The following is a 21904-nucleotide window of genomic DNA, read 5'->3' as shown; positions in this document are numbered from 1 at the left end:
GAACGAGTGTCTGCGTAGCCAGGCGCTAAAATAGAACTTAGTTCAATTTTAGATGCTTGACGTGCTGCAAGTCCTGCCTCTCCCATCTCCTCATTGGTTTTTAGGAGCATTTACCCACGTGGGTGATTGAAAGATGAACGAGGTCCTCACTCCAGTCCAGTTGGTGGCAGTAATGCACCTTAAAGTTGGTTGCCAACCGCAATATAAAGTCCACAGAAGAAAAAGACTGAACGAGGAGAGATTACTAGAAACAAACTTGGTTTCCCATTTTACCTGTGGATTAATAGTCGGAGTAGAAAACACATGATCTTGTGTGACTCAAAATGTCGCAAAATTCTACAAAAATCCAGCAAAAAAAGGACCTTGTACATTTCAGGTAAAATAACAACCCAATGTTTATATCCCAGGACAAATTAGCTAGCAACAGAAAGCTAGCTAACTAGCTAGCTAAATGTCCATGAATGTTTCATTTGTATTTTGACCTGTCCCCAAATAATTATAGTTGGTTCAGGGATCTTTTTGATATTTCAACCTGCGTGTCCTGATTGCATCTAGTGTGGATGGACAAAATCAACATGCACACGATGGCGCATGCGGACCCAAGCGCGTGCCCGGTGTAGTCAACCTGTTATTCATCCTCTTGGTCATTGCTCCTGGGATTCTGGTAAGAAATATATTGCATCACCGAGATTATCCTTTCCCTCACTTTCTGGTCAGAATTAAGAAGAGAGGGGAGTGAAAACAGACCATGATTTGAAGATAACACTGTGAGCCCAACCACCACACACACACACACACACACATGCATGTACGCACACACAAATACACACACACACATTATCATCATCATATCGGTTGTCTTCATTCTGGGATTCTGGTAAGAAAGAGCTGCTGAGAAACATTGCATCGCCAAGATTTTCTTCCCGCTGATTTCTGAGCAAAGACAAAAAACAGATCATGATGTAAAGTTAGCATTGTGGCAATCATGACATTTTGTCAGCTGGTTATTGTCATGCAAAAGTCTGCCGGTCTCACGGTAATTGACCGTTAATTAACATAAACAGGTTTACCAACTCCAAGCCTCTATGCATACAAGCCGCTGATGCGAGCCTTTGGAATATCTATATTTAAAAATGTCAAATAAACCAATTTAATATACACCATCATAATAAATCCATTATTTATTTTAGGCAGGTCTAAAGAAACATTGATATGAAGCAAATTTATTTCAGAAGAACGGAATATGAGTTGGCATACTGTATGTTATCTGGCTATGCGCCATTCCACAGGCTGTCCGCTTGTTCATTTAGCAGATATACTTATATGTCCCATGCCATTATTTTATATTATATGATTTTATAGTAAGAACAATATAATTAAACATAGAAATTAAATAAATCATATTTTTCCCATTCCGGGGACAAGTGTCATATGAAGTGACTATGTTGAGAGTAAAAGTGACCATTTGAAACAGGTCCTATATGCTATATTTAGAGTTATTTGTCAACTTAAGTTGTGAATGACAAACCTTATAATGTCTTAGAAATGAAAACACATGGGCTGCATGATGAGACTAGGCTACCGCTGATTTTAGAAAGTCGGCAAAAAAAATGAGCTCTGTTCCTTGTCTCAGGCTGCACACATTGTTTTCTCATCAAGTGATCATATTTTCACCCTATTCTCAATTTAATCTTGTCTTTACTAATGTGTCAATTGTTTGCGATTTAGAATGGCCCATTATCAAATGGGCAGGAACATGGTCAGGGGAAAAAAGACATGTGAAATCTATTTATTGAATATAATCACCTATAATATATCTGTTCATTAAATATATTACATTGAGTGTAGCATGTTTTCTCAACGAAGCATATTACATTAAACTGTTGATAGCCAACTCTTTGCAAGCTCGAGAAAGGAATGAAGGAGAGGGAAGGAGCTGGAAACGGATGGTGGTGAGATATTCAAATCCAATCAAATTTTATTTGTCACATGCCCCAAATACAACAGGTGTAGGTAGACCTTACAGTGAAATGCTTACTTGCGAGCCCCTAACCAACAATGCAGTTTAAAAAAAATATGGATAAGAATAAGAGATAAAAGTAACAAGTAATTAAAGAGCAGCAGTAAAATAACAATAGCGAGACTATATACAGGGGGGTACCGATACAATGTGCGGGGCACCGGTTAGTTGAGGTACTATGTACATGTAGGTAGAGTTATTAAAGTGACTATGCATAGATGACAACATAGAGTAGCAGTGGTGGTAAAGGGGGGGGGGCAATGCAAATAGTCTGGGTAGCCATTTGACTAGATGTTCAGGAGTCTTATGGCTTGGCGGTAGAAGCTGATTAGAAGCCTCTTGGACTTAGATTTGGCGCTCCGGTACCGCTTGCCGTGCGGTAGCAGAGAGAACAGTCTATGACTAGGGTGGCTGAAGTCTTTGACAATTTTTAGGGCATTCCTCTGACACCGCCTGGTATAGAGGTCCTGGGTGACAGGAAGCTTGGCCCCATACGCACTACCCTCTGTAGTGCTTTGCGGTCGGAGGCCGAGCAGTTGCCATACCAGGCAGTGATGCAACCAGTCAGGATGCTCTCGATGGTGCTGCTATAGAACCTTTTGAGGACCTGAGGACCCATGCCAAATCTTTTCAGTCTCCTGAGGGGGAATAGGTTTTGTCGTGCCCTCTTCACGACTGTCTTAGTGTGCTTGGACCATGTTAGTTTGTTGGTGATGTGGACACCAAGGAACTTGAAGCTCTCAACCTGCTCTCAACCTGACTGAGCACGCACCCCTGAGGGGCCCATGTGTTGAGGATCAGCATGGCGGATGTGTTGTTACCTACCCTTACCACGTGGGGGAGGACCGTCAGGAAGTCCAGGATCCAGTTGCAGAGGGAGGTGTTTAGTTCCAGGGTCCTAGGCTTATTGATGAGCTTTGAGGGCAATATGGTGTTGAACGCTGAGCTGTAGTCAATGAATAGCATTCTCACATAGGTGTTCCTTTTGTCCAGGTGGGAAAGGGCAGTGTGGAGTGCAATAGAGATTGCATCATCTGTTGATCTGTTGGGGCGGTATACAAATTGGAGTGGGTCTAGGGTTTCTGGGATGATGGTGTTGATGTGAGCCATGACAAGCCTTTCAAAGCACTTCATGGCTACAGACATGAGTGCTACGGGTCGGTAGTCATTTAGGCAGGTTACCTTAGTGTTCTTAGGCACAGGCACTATGGTGGTCTACTTAAAACATGTTGGTATTACAGACTCGGCCGTGGAGAGGTTGAAAATGTCAGTGAAGACACTTGCCAGTTGGTCAGCGCATGCTCACAGTGCACGACCTGGTAATCCGTCAGGCCCTGCGGCCTTGTGAATGTTGACCTGTTTAAAGGTCTTACTCATATCGGCTGTGGAAAGCGTGATCACACAGTCTTCCGGAACAGCTGGTGCTCTCATGCATGTTTCAGCATTATTTGCCTCGTAGCGAGCATAGAATTCGTTTAGCTCGTCTGGTAGGCTCGTGTCACTGGGCAGCTCTCGGCGGTGCTTCCCTTTGTAGTCTGTAATGGTTTGCAAGCCCTGCCACATCCGACTAGCGTCAGAGCCGGTGTAGTAAGATTTGATCTTAGTCCTGTATTGACGCTTTGCCTGTTTGATGGTTTGTCCGAGGGCATCGCAGGATTTCTTATAAGCTTTCGGGTTAGAGTCCCGCTCCTTGAAAGCGGCAGCTCTAGCCTTTAGCTCAGTTCGGATGCTGTCTGTAATTCATGGCTTCTGGTTGGGGTATGTACGTACGGCCACTGTGGGGATGACGTCATCGATGCACTTATTGTTGAAGCCAATGACTGATGTGGTGTACTCCTTAATGCCATCGGAGGAATCCCGAAACATATTCCAGTCTGTGCTAGCAAAACAGTCCTGTAGCTTAGGATCTGCTTCATCTGACCAATTTTTTATTGATCTAGTCACTGGTTCTTCCTGCTTTAATTATTGCTTGTTAGCAGGAATCAGGAGGATAGAATTATGGTCAGATTTGCCAAATGGAGGGCGAGGGAGAGCTTTGTATGCCTCTCTGTGTGTAGAGTATAGGTGGTCCAGAGTTATTTTTCCTCTGGTTGCACATTTAGCATGCTGATAGAAATTTAAGTTTAAGTTTCCCTGCATTAAAGTCCCCGGCTACTAGGAGCGCCGGCTCTGGGTGAGCGTTTTCTTGTTTGCTTATGGCGGAATACAGCTCATTCAATGCTGTCTTAGTGCCAGCTGCTGACTGTGGTGGTATGTAAACAGCTACGAAGAATACAAATGAAAACTCTCTCGGCAGATAGTGTGGTCTACAGCTTATCATGAGATACTCTACCTCAGGTGAGCAATAGCTCGAGACTTCCTTAGATATCGTGCACCAGCTGTTATTTACAAAAATACATACATTTACATTTACGTCATTTAGCAGACGCTCTTATCCAGAGCGACTTACAAATTGGTGCATTCACCTTATGATATCCAGTGGAACAACCGCTTTACAATAATACATCTATATATATATTTTTTTTGGGGGGGGTAGAAGTATTACTTTATCCTATCCCAGGTATTCCTTAAAGAGGTGGGGTTTCAGGTGTCTCCGGAAAGTGGTGATTGACTCCGCTGTCCTGGCGTCGTGAGGGAGCTTAGTCCACCGCCTCTTGTCTTACCAGACACCACTGTTCTATCCTGCCGGTACATAGTATAACCAGCCAGCTGTATGTTGATACTGTCGTCGTTCAGCCACGACTACGTGAAGCATAAGATGTTACAGTTTTTAATGTCCGGTTGGTAGTTTAATCTTCCGCATAACTCGTCGATTTTATTCTCCAAGGATTGCACGTTTGCTGGCAGAATGGAGGGAAGTGGGGGTTTATTCGATCGCCTACGAATTCTCAGAAGACAGGCCGCCCTTCGGCCCCTCTTTCTCCGCCTCCTCTTCATGCAGATCACAGGGATCAGGGCTTGTTCTCGAGGAAGCAGTATTTCCTTCGCGTTGGGCTCGTCAGAGTTTTGAAAGGGAAAAAAGAATTCTGTTAGTCCTTGGTGAGTAATTGCAGTCCTGATGTCTAGAAGTTATTTTCGGTCATAAGAGATGGTAGCGGCAACATTATGTACAAAATAAGTAAAAAAGTAAGTTGCAAATAAATGAACAAAAAAACACAATCGACTGTAAAATGTCTGCCTTCTTCTCCGGCGCCATCTACTGCCATCTTCTGTAGCTAAAGGTAATGTGTCAGCCTTAAATTAGTTTTGTTTATGTTTATTTTTGCCTTGCATAATATGAAGTAGGCTATGTATTGTATAACAGCACAATCATTATTTTAATAACGTCTTTTTTTTCACAACCGGGAGACCCATGAGGCGGCACACAATTGGCCCAACATCATCCGGGTTAGGGGAGGGTTTGGCCAGCAGGGATGTCCTTGTCCCATCGCAGTCTAGCTACTCCTTGTGGCGGGCCGGGTGCATGCACGCTGACTTCGGTCACCAGCTTACGGTGTTTCCTCCGACACATTGGTGCGGCTGGCTTCCGGGTTAAGCGAGCAGTGTGTCAAGAAGCAGTGCGGCTTGGCGGGGTCGTGTTTTGGAGGACTCATGGCTCTCGACCTTCACCTCTCCCAAGTCCATAAGGAGTTGCAGCGATGGGACAAGTTTGTAACTGTCAGTTGAATATCACAAATTTGGGGAGAAAAAGGGGGTAAAAAAAATTTTATAATAAAAAAATATATATAAAAAAAATTACAAAATTTAAACATTTGGGGTTGGGCTCATATATATCCCTATGTGCATATGCATAAGGTCTAATATGCTTACGGGTGTTTTGAATTAATCATCACCTCATCGTTGTCCATTTCGTTGTGTTCAGCTTTGAAACAACATCCACAACAACCATGTTTTACACTCAGTTTCAACCTGTTGTTGAACTTCTTTCTTCAAATTGATCCATCAAATGTGAGGTGAGTTTTAAAAGCACAATACTGTTTTGATGTGTTTGATGTGATTTTCTATTGTATTTGCATTGAGTGGTTAGAGGGACAATAGTGCCCTGAGTACCAGGCCATTAGCAACTTGATGTTCGTTAGCGAGTTGGGTACTTTCAGCATAAAAGGAGATTACAGTGACTCAATGGTCACGTGGAATTTTACTGTGGTCATGACTCATAACTGCCGGTGTGGCAACAGCCCTAATTGTGACCCGACCCATTCCCCCCTCTCTCTCTCTCACACACACACACACACACACACACACACGCTCAGAGTTTTCTTTTCATTCCTCTCAGCATAGATCAGACCTGAGGCTGAGGCAATCGCTCCAGGAAAAAAGAGAGAACAAACGAGGAGAAGAAATCATTAGAGCATCCCAACAGCCTGCTTGGCAGAGCTCATTCCGGTTAGCCATAAATCATTAAACTGATCATTAGTGTGAAAGGAACTTTTTTAATAACCGCTAATTCAGTTTATTTGAAAATAACATGTTTATTTTTGTTGGTGGTGGCTCTGAGGCGGTTTTGACAGGGTAGTAGAGGTTTGTGATTTATTGACCCTATCGATTTCCCAACGAGCAGAAAGAAAGTCAGTAGGCTAAGAGACAGTAACGTCAGTGTGTCCACACACCCTCCTATTACAGAATTTAAATGTTGCTTTTCATGAATTTTCCAGGTTGTTAACAAGACATAGATTACACCAGCTTGCACTTACTGTACATAACTAATTACTTTTTAATGTCCCACCGTTTAACGCTTTCTCAACACATCCATTATATCACATTAACAGATGTTGAAATTAATGAAATGACTTTGATTTATAAGAAAAATATATATATATATTTTCACAGGTAGAAGAGTTGTTCAAGTAGAGTTAGACTCCAGCTACTCACAATAATGCTTGATTCAGACATTTAGCTATTCACTGTTATGACTTCAGCAAGACCACCAAAATATCAGCAAACAAGAACATCAACACTTCATCAGTATAACATACCACCAGAAAACATCACACACTCAATCATGGCTGTCAAGGTGTCAATATGTCATAACATCATTTTCTTCCATGTATTCATGTCAAGCACTACTAGGGTCATAGTTCCTAAATCTGTTGGTCTCGAGGTAAACATTTTCCCCTCTCGCTTCAGCCAAAGGGTTTGTTTGTTGTTTTAGGACTGTGGTACCATTTTCTCTCTCGCCTACTGAAACCCAGACCAGGAAGTCAATGTTATAGGTATTTGTCTTTTGTGTGTGCGTACAGTGTGTACAGAAAATGTGTGTGTGTGTGTGTATGTATGTATGTATGTATGTATGTATGTATGTATGTATGTATGTATGTATGTATGTATGTATGTATGTATGTATGTATGTGGTGTAAAGCAGTGGAGGAAGGGGAGGACCATCCTCCTCATTGAATTTCAGAATTTTTTGAATTGTGAAACATTAAAAAACGTATCCTTTTTAGATAAAACTATACTAAATATATTCACGTCACCAAATAATTAATTAAAACACACTGTTGGCAATGAAAGTCTACAGTAGCACTCTGTAGGGTAGCACCATGGTGTAGCTGGAGGACAGCTAGTTTCCATCTTCCTCTGGGTACATTGACTTCAATACTAAACCTAGGAGGCTCGTGGTTCTCACACCCCTTGCAGCATGAACTGACATGCTGTCCACCCAATCAAAGGATCAGATAATTGATATAGTACTGGAAGCATAAGCTACAGCTAGCTAGCTAGCACTGCAGTGCAGTGCATAACATCTGGTGAGTAGTTGACTCAAAGAGAGGGAAAGACAATAATTGAACAGTTTTGAACAAATTAATTTCTTCAAAAGTGAAGGAGATGGGAGAGAGAGAGCTCTAACTTTTTTCACTTTCAATTACTTAGCTAGCAAATGCAACTAGCTCGTTTAGCCTACTTAAACACTCAGCTCAAATAGAGAGGGATGCTATGTTAGCTGACTGGCTATGGAACTCTTCTGGGTGAATGGAATAGGAATGACAGTCATCCAATATGCTGTAACAGAAATAAGGCCATGCTCATAAAAAATATTGTCCTCCCTCATCTTTAACGGCACTGACTGCCACTGATGTAGAGTACAGTAAATAGCTGTGGTGTGGGCAGGGGGAGGGAGTTATTTGGGCACAGAGGGTCTTTTGAGCAGAGAGGTGCCAGGGAACTTTCACAATGAGCTCCCAGATGGAAGGCCTGATTACAGATAATGTACCAGTACGTGCAGCAGAGGCAAAAGAACAAGACGGCCAAACCCATAGCTCTTGTTTCATGATCTGTCTCTCTCTCTCCCCTGTTGCATCAACCAGCATTTTATTATTAGCATGCCAGAGCCACCATAGCCCTGGTTGTCATAATAACCCAGGTTCCCATCTCTGTGAGCTTCTTCTATTTCTTTTATGACAGGGGATAATAGAGCATTGTTCTCTGTACTCCCTGGAGGGAGAAAAACAAGATTAAGTGGGTCCTGCTTACCTGAGCGTAGCTCCCACCAGGGGCCCTTCTCTACTGTTTAAATGCTAGGAGAAATAAACAGAGCCACCGTGGATGGGTGACATGCAACATTTTATAGCTGGGGTAACCCACTTCGTCTCTGTAATAAAGTACATTGGAATATGACTTGTCTTGCAGCCTTGCTAACCCACTTTGCTAAATTAGCTAAGCCCCTAGCTGTGTTTGTAAAATGTGTGTTTTTCCTTTGTGGAGACTGTACTCTCGCCCTTTAAGCAGCATTGGAAATTATAATGTTGTGTGTTTCCACAATATACTTAGGGGAGCCTTTTCACAACCTCATAACAAACAATCCAACATCCCTGTGATTTGCTGGCCAGAGTAGCTCATTCTTTCTGCAATCCTGGAGCTGGGGGGTTGACATACAGTAATAATAGGAAATTGGGAAAGATTTCAGGCCATGAAATATGCCATGGGTGAAAGGTCAGATTGAGAAAGAGATACAGTATGTTGCCCTTCCCAGATTTTGGGGGTCATATAAGAGAGCCTGTGGACAGCAAGGTTGAAGGGGGTTAAAGCCATCTGTGTCCTACTGGGAGCACATAGAGAGTGATGCCACAAGTGAAGGCAGAGTGAGCTTAATTAATATATATACACTACTGTTCAAAAGTTTGGGGTTACTTAGAAATGTCCTTGTTTTCCATGAAACCATACATGAAATGAGTTGCAAAATGAATAGGAAATATAGTCAAGACATTCACAAGGTTATAAATAATTATATTTAATTGAAATAATAATTGTGTCCTTCAAACTTTGCTTTCGTCAAAGAATCTTCCATTTGCAGCAATTACAGCCTTGCAGACCTTTGGCATTCTAGTTGTCAATTTGTTGAGATAATCTGAAAAGATTTCACCCCATTCATCCTGAAGCACCTCCCACAAATTGGATTGATGGGCACTTCTTACGTACCATACGGTCAAGCTACTCCCACAACAGCTCAATAGGGTTGAGATCCGGTGACTGTGCTGGCCACTCCATTATAGACAGAATACCAGCTGACTGCTTCTTCCCTAAATACACTGCTCAAAAAAATAAAGGGAACACTTAAACAACACAATGTAACTCCAAGTCAATCACACTTCTGTGAAATCAAACTGTCCACTTAGGAAGCAACACTGATTGACAATAAATTTCACATGCTGTTGTGCAAATGGAATAGACGACAGGTGGAAATTATAGGCAATTAGCAAGACACCCCCAATAAAGGAGTGGTTCTGCAGGTGGTGACCACAGACCACTTCTCAGTTCCTATGCTTCCTGGCTGATGTTTTGGTCACTTTTGAATGCTGGCGGTGCTTTCACTCTAGTGGTAGCATGAGACGGAGTCTACAACCCACACAAGTGGCTCAGGTAGTGCAGCTCATCCAGGATGGCACATCAATGCGAGCTGTGGCAAGAAGGTTTGCTGCGTCTGTCAGCGTAGTGTCCAGAGCATGGAGGCGCTACCAGGAGACAGGCCAGTACATCAGGAGACGTGGAGGAGGCCGTAGGAGGGCAACAACCCAGCAGCAGGACCGCTACCTCCGCCTTTGTGCAAGGAGGAGCAGGAGGAGCACTGCCAGAGCCCTGCAAAATGACCTCCAGCAGGCCACAAATGTGCATGTGTCTGCTCAAACGGTCAGAAACAGACTCCATGAGGGTGGTATGAAGGCCCGACGTCCACAGGTGGGGGTTGTGCTTACAGCCCAACACCGTGCAGGACATTTGGCATTTGCCAGAGAACATCAAGATTGGCAAATTTGCAACTGGCGCCAAGTGCTCTTCACAGATGAAAGCAGGTTCACACTGAGCACATGTGACAGATGTGACAGAGTCTGGAGATGCCGTGGAGAACGTTCTGCTGCCTGCAACATCCTCCAGCATGACCGGTTTGGCGGTGGGTCAGTCATGGTGTGGGGTGGCATTTCTTTGGGGGGCCGCACAGCCCTCCATGTGCTCGCCAGAGGTAGCCTGACTGCCATTAGGTACCGAGATGAGATCCTCAGACCCCTTGTGAGACCATATGCTGGTGCGGTTGGCCCTGGGTTCCTCCTAATGCAAGACAATGCTAGACCTCATGTAGCTGGAGTGTGTCAGCAGTTCCTGCAAGAGGAAGGCATTGATGCTATGGACTGGCCCGCCCGTTCCCCAGACCTGAATCCAATTGAGCACATCTGGGACATCATGTCTCGCTCCATCCACCAACGTCACGTTGCACCACAGACTGTCCAGGAGTTGGCGGATGCTTTAGTCCAGGTCTGGGAGGAGATCCCTCAGGAGACCATCCGCCACCTCATCAGGAGCATGCCCAGGCGTGGTAGGGAGGTCATACAGGCACGTGGAGGCCACACACACTACTGAGCCTCATTTTGACTTGTTTTAAGGACATTACATCAACGTTGGATCAGCCTGTAGTGTGGTTTGATAAATTGGATTTCCATTGATTATTTTTGGGTGATTTTGTTGTCAGCACATTCAACTATGTAAAGAAAAAAGTATTTAATAAGATTATTTCATTCATTCAGATCTAGGATGTGTTATTTTAGTGTTCCCTTTATTTTTTTGAGCAGTGTAGTTCTTGCATAGTTTGGAGCTGTGCTTTGGGTCATTGTCCTGTTGTAGGAGGAAATTGGCTCCAATTAACCTCTCCAGCGTCCCGTCCCGTCTGCGGGATCAAAATCCAGGGAAAACTCCTAGCGACATTAGCATAACGAAATTTAATATATATTTTTTTCAAATATAGGACTGTCTCATATCGTTTTATAGATACACCTCTCCTGAATCGACCCACGTCGTCCGATTTCAAAAAGGTTTTACAGGAAAAGCAAATCATTAGATTATGTTAGAGGAGTCCATCGTAAAAGCAGCAACATAGCCATTTTCCGACCAACCACATGCATCACAAATAACCAAAAAACAGCTAAATGCAGCACTAACCTTTTACAAACTTCATCAGATGACACACCTAGGACATCATGTTACACAATGCATGCATTCTTTTGTTCAATAAAGTTCATATTTATATATGAAAACAGCATTTTACATCGGCGTCTGACGTTGACTAACTATTTTCCCGTCAAATGCATCCAGGGAAACAGTGCTACAATTTACTGAATTACTATTCGAAAACATTTTTAAAATGTAATATTGTCATTCTAAGATTTATAGATGAATATCTCTTGAAAGCACCTGTCATACCAGATTTAAAAATAACTTTACTGGGTAATCACACTTAGCGATAAAAGGGGATGCGATACTCAGAAAATTAGCTAGTAAACCGAGCTCGGCGCCATCTTGGAACAATCGCATATCACATCTAATCTTGTATAATATTGTCAATAATCGCTTACCTTTAGTTGTCTTCATCAGAAAGCACTTCCAGGAATCCCAGGTCCACAACAGATGTATTTTCGGTCGAAAAAGTCCATCCTTTATGTTCCATTAGCTTGCTGTTGTTAGCGCGTCTGAATGCTGTATCCAAATGCTCTGCCGGTCGCGGGACAGCCGTTTCGAAATAAAACATTTTTTTCCCATTTAGGTTCGTTCAAACATGTCAAACGTTGTATAACATAAATCTTCAGGGCCTGTTTCAACAAGAGAGCCAATAAGATTCGAGGGGGACGATTGTATTGTGTTTCAAAACATTTCCAAAGGTGGGGGTAGACAGGGCCGCCGGCGTCATAATGGTGATGACCCTCCCCCTGTGACCAATTTCCAACGCGTCTCATTCACTGAGTTTCGACAGTAGAAGGCTCAAAACACTTTGTAAAGACTGGCGACATCTTGTGGAAGCAATAGGAAGTGCTCAATGAACGATAGCTCACGGTGTGAATAATAGGCAACGACGTGAAGTTGAGTCCACAATTCAGAATTCCACTTCCTGTTTCAATCGGTCTCGGGGTTTTGACTGCCATATGAGTTCTGTTATACTCACAGACACCATTCAAACAGTTTTAGAAACTTTAGGGTGTTTTCTATCCACAGGTATTAATTATATGCATATCCTAGCTTCTGAGTTTTATTAGTAGGCCATTGAAAATGGGCACGAATTTTTTCCAAAATGCGCTTTAGCGCCCCCTATCCTACGGTAATGTCAAGAGGTTTTAAGCGCCGTCCACAGGGTATAGCATGGCGTTGCAAAATGGAGTGATAGCCTTCCTTCTTCAAGATCCCTTTTACCCTGTACAAATCTCTCACTTTACCACCACTAAAGCACCCCCAGACCATCACATTGCCTCCTCCAGAATCTTTTCATTTTTTTCTGCATCTCACTAATGTTCTTCTTTGTGATCCGAACACCTCAAACTTAGATTTGTCTGTCCATAACACTTTTTTCCAATCTTCCTCTGTCCAGTGTCTGTGTTCTTTTGCCCATCTTAATCTTTTCTTTTTAATGGCCAGTCTGAGATATGGCTTTTTCTTTGCAACTCTGCCTAGGCCAGCATCCACGCGTCGCCTCTTCACTGTTGACGTTGAGACTGGTGTTTTGCAGGTACTAGTTAATGAAGCTGCCAGTTGATGACATGTGAGGCGTCTGTTTCTCAAACTAGACACTCTAATGTACTTGTCCTCTTGCTCAGTTGTGCACCGGGGCCTCCCACTCCTCTTTCTATTCTGGTTTGAGCCAGTTTGCGCTGTTCTGTGAAGGGAGTAGTACACAGCGTTGTATGAGATCTTCAGTTTCTTGGCAATTTCTCGCATGGAATAGCTTTCATTACTCAGAACAAGAATAGACTAATGAGTTTCAGAAGAAAGTTTTTTGATTCTGACCATTTTGAGCCTGTAATAGAACCCACAAATGCTGATGCTCCAGATACTCAACTAGTCTAAAGAAGGACAGTTTTATTGCTTCTTTAATCAGGAAAACCATTTGCAGCTGTGCTAACATAATTGCAAAAGGGTTTTCTAATGATCAATTAGCCTTTTAAAATGATAAACTAGGATTAGCTAGCACAACGTGCCATTGGAACACAGGAGTGATGGTTGCTGATAACGGGCCTCTGTACACTCATGTAGATATTCCATTAAAAATCAGCCATTTCCAGTTACAATAGTCATTTACAACATTAACAATGTCTACACTTTATTTCTGATCAATTTTATGTTATTTTAATGGACAAAATGTTTTGGTTTTCTTTCAAAAACAAGGACTTTTCTAAGTGACCCCAAACTTTTGAACGGTTGTGTACATTTAACCAAGTGGGATGTAGAAATAACTAGACATCAGTGCCCCGTGTTGTCTTACATCATACTGTAATCAAACAACAATTCTCTCTAAGGGAGCCTTGCTCAATAATAAGACCATGGCAGCTGTGTACGATGGCAGCTGTGTCATAGCTGGTTGATCTGGAACCTAGAACCTGGAACTGTAGAACCCTGTAGAACCCACATAGGGTTCTACCTGGAACCCAAAAGGGTTCTTCAAAGGATTATCCCATGGGGACAGCCAAAGAACCCTTTTGGAATAATTTTTTGAAAGAGTGTAGAACATAGAAGCTGGAACTGGAACCTGGAACCTAGAACATTGAACATACAAAACATTAGGCACATCTGCTCTTTCCTTGACATAGCTTGACTAGATGAATCCAGTTAAAATTTATTGTTAAATTTATTTCAATCAGTGTAGATGAATAGGTGGAGACTGGTTAATGATGGATTTTTAAGCCTTGAGACAATTGAGGCATGGATTGTGTGTGTGCCATTCAAAGGGTGAATGGGCAAGACAAAAGATTTCATTGCCTTTGAACAGGGTATGCTTGTAGGTGCCAGTTTTGAATGTGTAAAGAACTGCAGCCCTGCTGGGTTTTTCACGCTCATCAATTTCCTGTGTGTTTCAAGAATGGTACACCACCCAAGGACATCCAGCCAACTTGACACAACTGTGGGAAGCATTAGAGTCAACATGGGCCAGCATCCCTGTGGAACGCTTTGGACAGATTGTAGAGTACACGCCCCAACTCAATATTAGGAAGGTATTCCTAATGTGTTGTACACTCAGTGTATAACATGGAAATTTAATCTGGTCTGGTAGAGTGGATACAGTTCTACACACACGTCTCATAAACACACATTATACCAAACTAATTAATTAATTTTAAAAAGTATTGAGTACACTCATAACAGGTGTATGAGGAAATGAGAGAAGGAGTTCTGTTCTGCTGTTTGTGTCAGAGGTTTGTGCCATTGGTTTCCCACCTGGGATTCCAAGCCACCTTTATTCCTGTTCCCATAAGAGATCTGAGGGATAAATCATCCCAGGACTCTGACTTAGGGTCATCTTACAGCAATAAAGACTCAGAGCACCTGGGTAGTGCAGGTGAGAGACAACGATATGGAGTTTATCCTTAGAAACCACAAGGTCACTTAGTTCCCACACACATATGGATGTAATGTAATTAACTGAATATAATCTCACCTGCTCTCCCACTCCCATACTGCACTGTGCAGAGACACATGCACAGTGGTCCTCTGTAGCTCAGTGAGGTCCTCTGTAGCTCAGTCGGTAGACCAACACCAGGATAATGGGTTCGATTTCCGGGAGCAGCCATATGTAAAATGTACAGTATGCACGCATGACTGTAAGTGAATTTGGACAAAAGCGTCTGCTAAATGGCATATATCAAATCAAATTGTATTTGTCACATGCTCAGAATACAACCTTACCGTGAAATTCTTACTTACAAGCCCTTAACCAACAATGCAGTTTTAAGAAAATAGAGTTAAGGAAATATTTGCTAAATAAACTAAAGTAAAGTAACACTATAAAATAACAATAATGAGGCTATATACAGGGGGTACCGGTACCGAGTCAATGTGCGGGGGTACAGGTTACAGGGTGTACAGAACAACACACACTTTGCCTTTCCCTAACACAAACACTTCCAAATACAGGAACACTGTGAGACTGTAGGACATAGTGACAAACAACACAAGAAATCAGTCAATAGCAGACCATCACATAGGCTACAACTGTATGTATGGTATGTATGTATGGTACTGTACTGTACTGTATATGCATCATATTGTCGACATTGCGTGGGGACCCCCTTGAACCCACCTCCACCTTCACCCCAGACCCCCTTAGCCCACCTCCTGAGGATCATGTTATATGCCTCTGGAATGGGACCCGTGTCTGTTCCTTCACTTATAGCGCACACATTTTCCACACAGCCAGAATATCTTTTACACTTTGTGCGATTCCTGAAAAGATGGAAAATAACCGAGCTGAAGTCCAAGGCAGGGCCTTGTTCACACAGGATTCTTAATTACTAGCATAATGTTTGTCTTACTGGGCCAAATCATGTTTATATCATATAAGAAGAAGCAAAAGCATGGTGTTGTTTGTCAGCCAGAGAGTAGCACCATAAATCATTAAAATCTCTTTGAGATTTCCAACCCAATGATTTAGTCAAGATCTGCATCAGGTTTCCAGTTCCTGCAATAGACAGTACAATAGTTGTGGGGTCTTTCTGTACTACAAGATTTTTTTTACTATACAACTATAACATCTTTGACTATACAACTAACATATTTGACTATTTTAGTATTTATTTAACCTTTATTTAAGCAGGGAGTCAAGCTGAGACGACAGTCTCATCTCATTTCAAAATCATGGTCATTAATTTGGAGTTGGTCCCCCCTTTTCTGCTATAACAGCCTCCACTCTTCTGGGAAGGCTTTCCACTACATAGGCTTGCGAAAGTATTCACCCCCCTTGGCATTTTTTCTATTTTATTGCCTTACAACCTGGAATTAAAATAGATTTTGGGGGGGTTTGTATCATTTTGGGGGGGTTTGTACCCCCCCCCCCCCCCCAAAAAAAAAGTCAATACTTTGTAGAGCCACCTTTGCAGCAACTACAGCTGCAAGTCTCTTGGGGTATGTCTCTATAAGCTTGGCACATCTAGCCACTGGAATTTTTGCCAATTCTTCAAGGCAAAACTGCTCCAGCTCCTTCAAGTTGGATGGGTTCCGCTGGTGTACATCAATCTTTAAGTCATACCACAGATTCTCAATTGGATTACGGTCTGGGCTGTGACTAAGCCATTCCAAGACATTTAAATGTTTCCCCTTAAACCACTCGAGTGTTGCTTTAGCAGTATACTTAGGGTCATTGTCCTGCTGGAAGGTGAACCTCCGTCCCAGTCTCAAATCTCTGGAAGACTGAAACAGGTTTCCCTCAAGAATTTCCCTGTATTTAGCACCATCCATCATTCCTTCAATTCTGACCAGTTTCCCAGTCCCTGCCGATGAAAATGGTGATGTTCTCGGGGTGAGAGGTGTTGGGTTTGAGCCAGATATAGCGTTTTCCTTGATGGCCAAAAAGCTCAATTCTAGTCTCATCTGACCAGAGTACCTTCCTCCATATGTTTAGGGAGTCTCCCACATGCCTTTTGGCGAACACCAAACGTGTTTGCTTATTTCTTTTTTCTTCCACACCGATCTTGACAAACCATTTCTGTATAGACCTCACTTTGTGCATGTGGGCATTATAATGCTGAACCAGGAAAGGGCTTTCCCCAAATTGTTGCAACAAAGTTGGAAGTGCAGAATTGTCTAGAATGTCATTGTATGCTGTAGCGTTAAGATTTCCCTTCACTGGAACTTAAGGGGCCTTGCCCGAATAATGAAAAACAGTCCCAGACCATTATTCCTACTCCACCAAATTTTACAGTTGGCACTATACATTCGGGAAGGTAGCGTTCTCCTGGCATCCGCCAAACTGAGACTTTTCCATCGGACTGCCAGATGTTGAAGCATGACTCAACACTCCAGATTCAACACTCCAGAGAACGCATTTCCATTGCTCCAGGGTCCAATGGTGACGAGCTTAGGCTTGTGTGTGGCTGCTCGGCCATGGAAGCCCATTTCATGAAGCTCCCGACAAACAGTTATTGTGCAGACGTTGCTTCCAGAGGCAGTTTGGAACTCGGTAGTAAGTGTTGCAACTGAGAACAGACTATATTTATGCATTACGTGCTTCAGCACCCGGCGGTCGCATTCAATGAGCTTGTGTGGACTATTACTTCGCGGCTGAAGTGTTATTGTGACATTTCCACTTCACAATAACAGCACTTACAGTAGACCGGGGCAGCTCTAGTAGGGTAGAAATTTGGCGAATTGACTTGTTGGAAAGGTGGCATCCTATGACGGTGCCACACTGAAATTCGCTGAGCTCTTCAATAAGGCCCTTCTACTGCCAATGTTTGTCTATGGAGATTGCATGGCTGTGTGCTCAATTTTATACACCTGCCAACAACGGGTGTGTGGCTGAAATATTGCCATAGTCAATAACCGGATTGAATGCTCACTGAAATATTTTTTTGCTGCTTTTTGCTGCAAAAGACAGGACCTGTTCCTATGGAAGAAGCCTATTTTAATTCTTAATTTCTTAATTAACTAACTGATCAATATGGTTTTTGAAAGATTGTTTTTTGTCAATCCAGACCATCAAAAGTACGTATGCAAAGATTATCAGATACATTTTAAGTGATTTGGAAAATAACATACTTGGTTTTACCTGCATTAAGTACTAATTTCAGTTCAACAAAGGCTTTCTGCAGGGAAATAGAGACAGATTGAAACTCTGACAGAGCCTGGTTAGCTGTGGGGGCAATAGCATACCCCAGACAACTTTTGCCTCTTTCATATTTGGATGCAAGCCATCCCTCTTGTAAAACTGGCGCCTCTCCCAAAAGTGGTAAACATTTTCAATGTACTCCAAATTCATTGAGGAACAGTAGGATTTCAGCCAGTAGTGTAGCGAGAGGAGATGACTAAAGCATTCTATTGTTGGTAGAGAACCGGAAATGAGAACCCACTTGCCTGTCTCCTTTAGCCTGCCTATGGGCCCTCTGAAGTCATCTTTTAATTGCGCCGATTTGGGAAGATGGATGACGTTTGTATCAACATGAATGACTACTGTGAGCATTCGGGTGCATCTCCATCGCTCCAGGGACCTGGTGATCTATGTCCCGAACAGGGGCTCCAGGGAAGCAGTAGGTCCTAACTTTCATGACCACCACATCCCTAACTATGGCGCTCCCTATAGCAACCACCAATGGAGGATGACGAGGGGGTTACTGTGAGCCTGTGGGACGTGCTATAGGGGCTGATCCAGGGGATGGCCGGCTCAGTAACGCAGGACCAGATCCAGAAAACAATGTGTTATTATGGGAACAAACGTGGTCCAAGGTAGGATCTTCAGTGGCTACTGCAGAGGAGCCCAATCTCGTAGAGTACCCTGGATTATCTCCTCGGTCATTTACAATTGTCACATCAAAAACAGCGAGTTTTGGAGTTTCCTTAGCCAGAGCAAGACGTTCTTTTAGGATCCTGTTCTCCTCTAGTAGTTCAATGATCTGGTATTTTGAGGCAACAAGTTGCTTACACTATTTACAAGTGTAAAAGGTCAGTACACTCTTTAACTACGGTGAACATATCACACTCTCTGTCCAAATCAGAGGAATCCAACATCCTTATACTTGGGTCAGAAACAGCAGTCCCGGCTACAAGAGCCAACCGCAACATAAAATAAGCTTTTCTGGTGAGAGCTAGGTAACCGAGCTAGCCTAGGGTAGCCTGCTAACGTTAGCTCCAGGAGAAGGCAAAATCCAGCCAACACGGTATGGAACAGCACTAAACACGCATAAGTATTTCAAAAAGTATAAAACGCACAAGCACTGTATCGCCGCTTCCTGGTCATGTGACAGTATTGGAGAGTCACCATTTGTCACTGTCCCATGTAAATGTGTATGTGTGTGTGTGTGAGTGTGTGAAACTGTATAACATCTATAATTATACAACTATAACATATTTTACTAAACAATGGTTTGTAGAGCATGAAAACAATGTAAACCATATGCCATGGCTGTCTCACATACCAGATCTAAAGCCAAATGAATACTTCTGGAAGATTCTGGAGCTGCTCCTGAGATAGTGTTTTCCATCACCATCAACAAAACACCAAATGATGGTATTTCTTGTGGAAGAATGGTCTCGCATTCCTTCAATAAGGTTCCAGACACTTGTAGAATCTATGCCAAGATGCATTGAAGCTGCTGTTCTGGCTCGTGGTGGCCCAACACCCTATTAAGTCACTTTATATTGGTGTTTCCATTATTTTGATGACAAAAGACTTATTTAACTATCCAACTAAAACCTTTTTGACTATACAACTATAATATATTTTGCTAAACAACTAGAATATCTTTGACTATACAACTTGTATATCCACCAAACAATTATGACTAATTGATTCTCACTTGTAACTGCTGTTGTCACCTGTTTTGCTACATTTACAACCATCACATTTCCTCCCCCAAGCTCCTGACTCCTGTGACATTCTCAGCAATAACATTCCAACCTTTACCGTTATTATCACCTCAACCTGTAACATTACCCGCTGTAACCTTCACTTTTTGGAGACCAACAATTGATTCCCATTAAAAATCCTATTTTCCCTAACCCCTAACCCAACCTTAATCCTAACCTGAAACCTTACCCTAACCTTCACCCCTAACCCTCACCACTAACCCTAACTCCTAACCCAACACCTAACCACTAACCCCTAATCCTAACCCCTAAGCCTAAAATAGCCTTTTACAAGTTGGTTTAATATTCTTGTGAGGACTTCTGGCACTCACAAGTATAGTAAAACGTGTACACACACAAACACCCACACACACACACACACACGAAACTGTTACATAGCACATGTTTACCATGAACTTCTGAAATTCTCCACTCTGAAACACACCCAAATTACATTTGTGGGATTCTTCCAGGTTGCTATGGCACGGGTAGTTGCTATAGTAGCTAACATAACTTTAATTGTGTTTATAATATTCGGCAGCTGTTACTCGCAAGTGTTGCAAATCATTATTAAACATAGTCCTTACATCACCAGGGGATACACATACATGAAAAGATACAGTTGAAGTCATTTTTCAACCACTCCACAAATTTCTTGTTAACAAACTATAGTTTTGGCAAGTAGGTTAGGACATCTACTTTGTGCATGACACAAGTAATTTTTCCAACAATTGTTTACAGACATATTATTTCACTGTATCACAATTCCAGGGGGTCAGAAGTTTACATACACCAAGTTGACTGTGCCTTTAAACAGCTTGGTGTAACGGTTGTCGTCGGGAATGGAGGACCAAAACGCAGCAGGAATGTGGATGCTCATCTTGTATTTTAACCAAGAAAACACCCAAATAACAAAAGAAGAACGAACGATCAACAAAAACAGTCTTGTCAGGCTCACACGCAAAACAAGAAACAATCTCCCACAACAAATCTCCCACAACACCAAACCAAACAATTACCCATATATAGGACTCTCAATCAGACGCAACGAGAAAGCACCTGCCTCCAATTGAAAGTCCAACCCCCCATCAACCTAAACATAGACATACAAATGACCAGAGACCACATAGAAATACAAACATAGAACATTACCCAAAAACCCGGAAATAATAAATCAAACGCCCTACTAAATAAACCACCACCCCGAACCACATAAAACAAATACCCTCTGCCACGTCATGACCAAACTACAATAACAAATAATCCTTATACTGGTCAGGACGTGACAGTACCCCCCCCTAAAGGTGCAGACCCTGGATGCACCTCATAAATATATATATATATTTTTTTAAACAACAACAAAAAATTCCCCCTAAACTAAAGGGAGGGAAGGGAGGGTGGCTGCCGTCACCGACGGCACTTGTGCTACACCTCCCCTCCCCAACCCACCTATACAGGAGGTGGTTCTGGCTCCGGCCTACTGTCCTCCAGAATGCAGACAGACTTGATCAGTTTCGGGCCGTAGGCAGACTCCCCTCGTTCCAGATCGTAGGCAGACCTCTTCCGTTCCACACTGTAGGCAGACTCATTTGAACCACAGTTACTCATATTTAGTTCCGGATCGTCAATAGACTTACTCAGTTCCGGGTTGCTGATAGACTCCCTTGGTTCCGGGTCATAGGCAGACTCACCCGGTTCTGGGTCACAGGCAGACCCCTCGGTTCCGGGTCGCAGGCAGGCTCCCTCGGTTCCGGGTCGCAGGCAGGCTCCCTCGGTTCCGGGTCGCAGGCAGGCTCCCTCGGTTCCGGGTCGCAGGCAGACTCCCTCGGTTCCGGGTCGCAGGCAGACTCCCTCGGTTCCGGGTCGCAGGCAGACTCCCTCGGTTCCGGACTAGACACTGTTGCGGTCGGCGCACACTGCTGCCGGATTCTGGACTACACACTGTTGCCGGATACTCTGGACTGCACACTGGTGCCGGATACTCTGGACTGCACACTGGTGCCGGATACTCTGGACTGCACACTGGTGCCGGATACTCTGGACTGCACACTGGTGCCGGATACTCTGGACTGCACACCCTTGCCG

At 43.1% G+C, this 21904-nt stretch overlaps 1 protein-coding gene across 1 annotated transcript in view; it reads left to right on the top strand.

The window, feature by feature from the left end:
• The first annotated feature begins 234 nt into the window (after positions 1-234).
• lyplal1 (lysophospholipase like 1) overlaps positions 235-21904 on the top strand; it is a 35345-nt gene continuing 13675 nt past the window's right edge. The window contains exon 1 of the mRNA XM_045695960.1: positions 235-376. Coding sequence (XP_045551916.1) covers positions 324-376 — 53 coding nt within the window. The 5' untranslated portion in view covers positions 235-323. The remainder of the gene's footprint in view (positions 377-21904) is intronic.

This window comes from Salmo salar, chromosome ssa02 (genome assembly GCF_905237065.1).
Source record: "Salmo salar chromosome ssa02, Ssal_v3.1, whole genome shotgun sequence".
Lineage (NCBI taxonomy): Eukaryota > Metazoa > Chordata > Actinopteri > Salmoniformes > Salmonidae > Salmo > Salmo salar.
The sequence above is the reverse complement of the archived record's forward strand: the minus strand, read 5'-3'. Positions and strand labels throughout refer to the sequence as shown.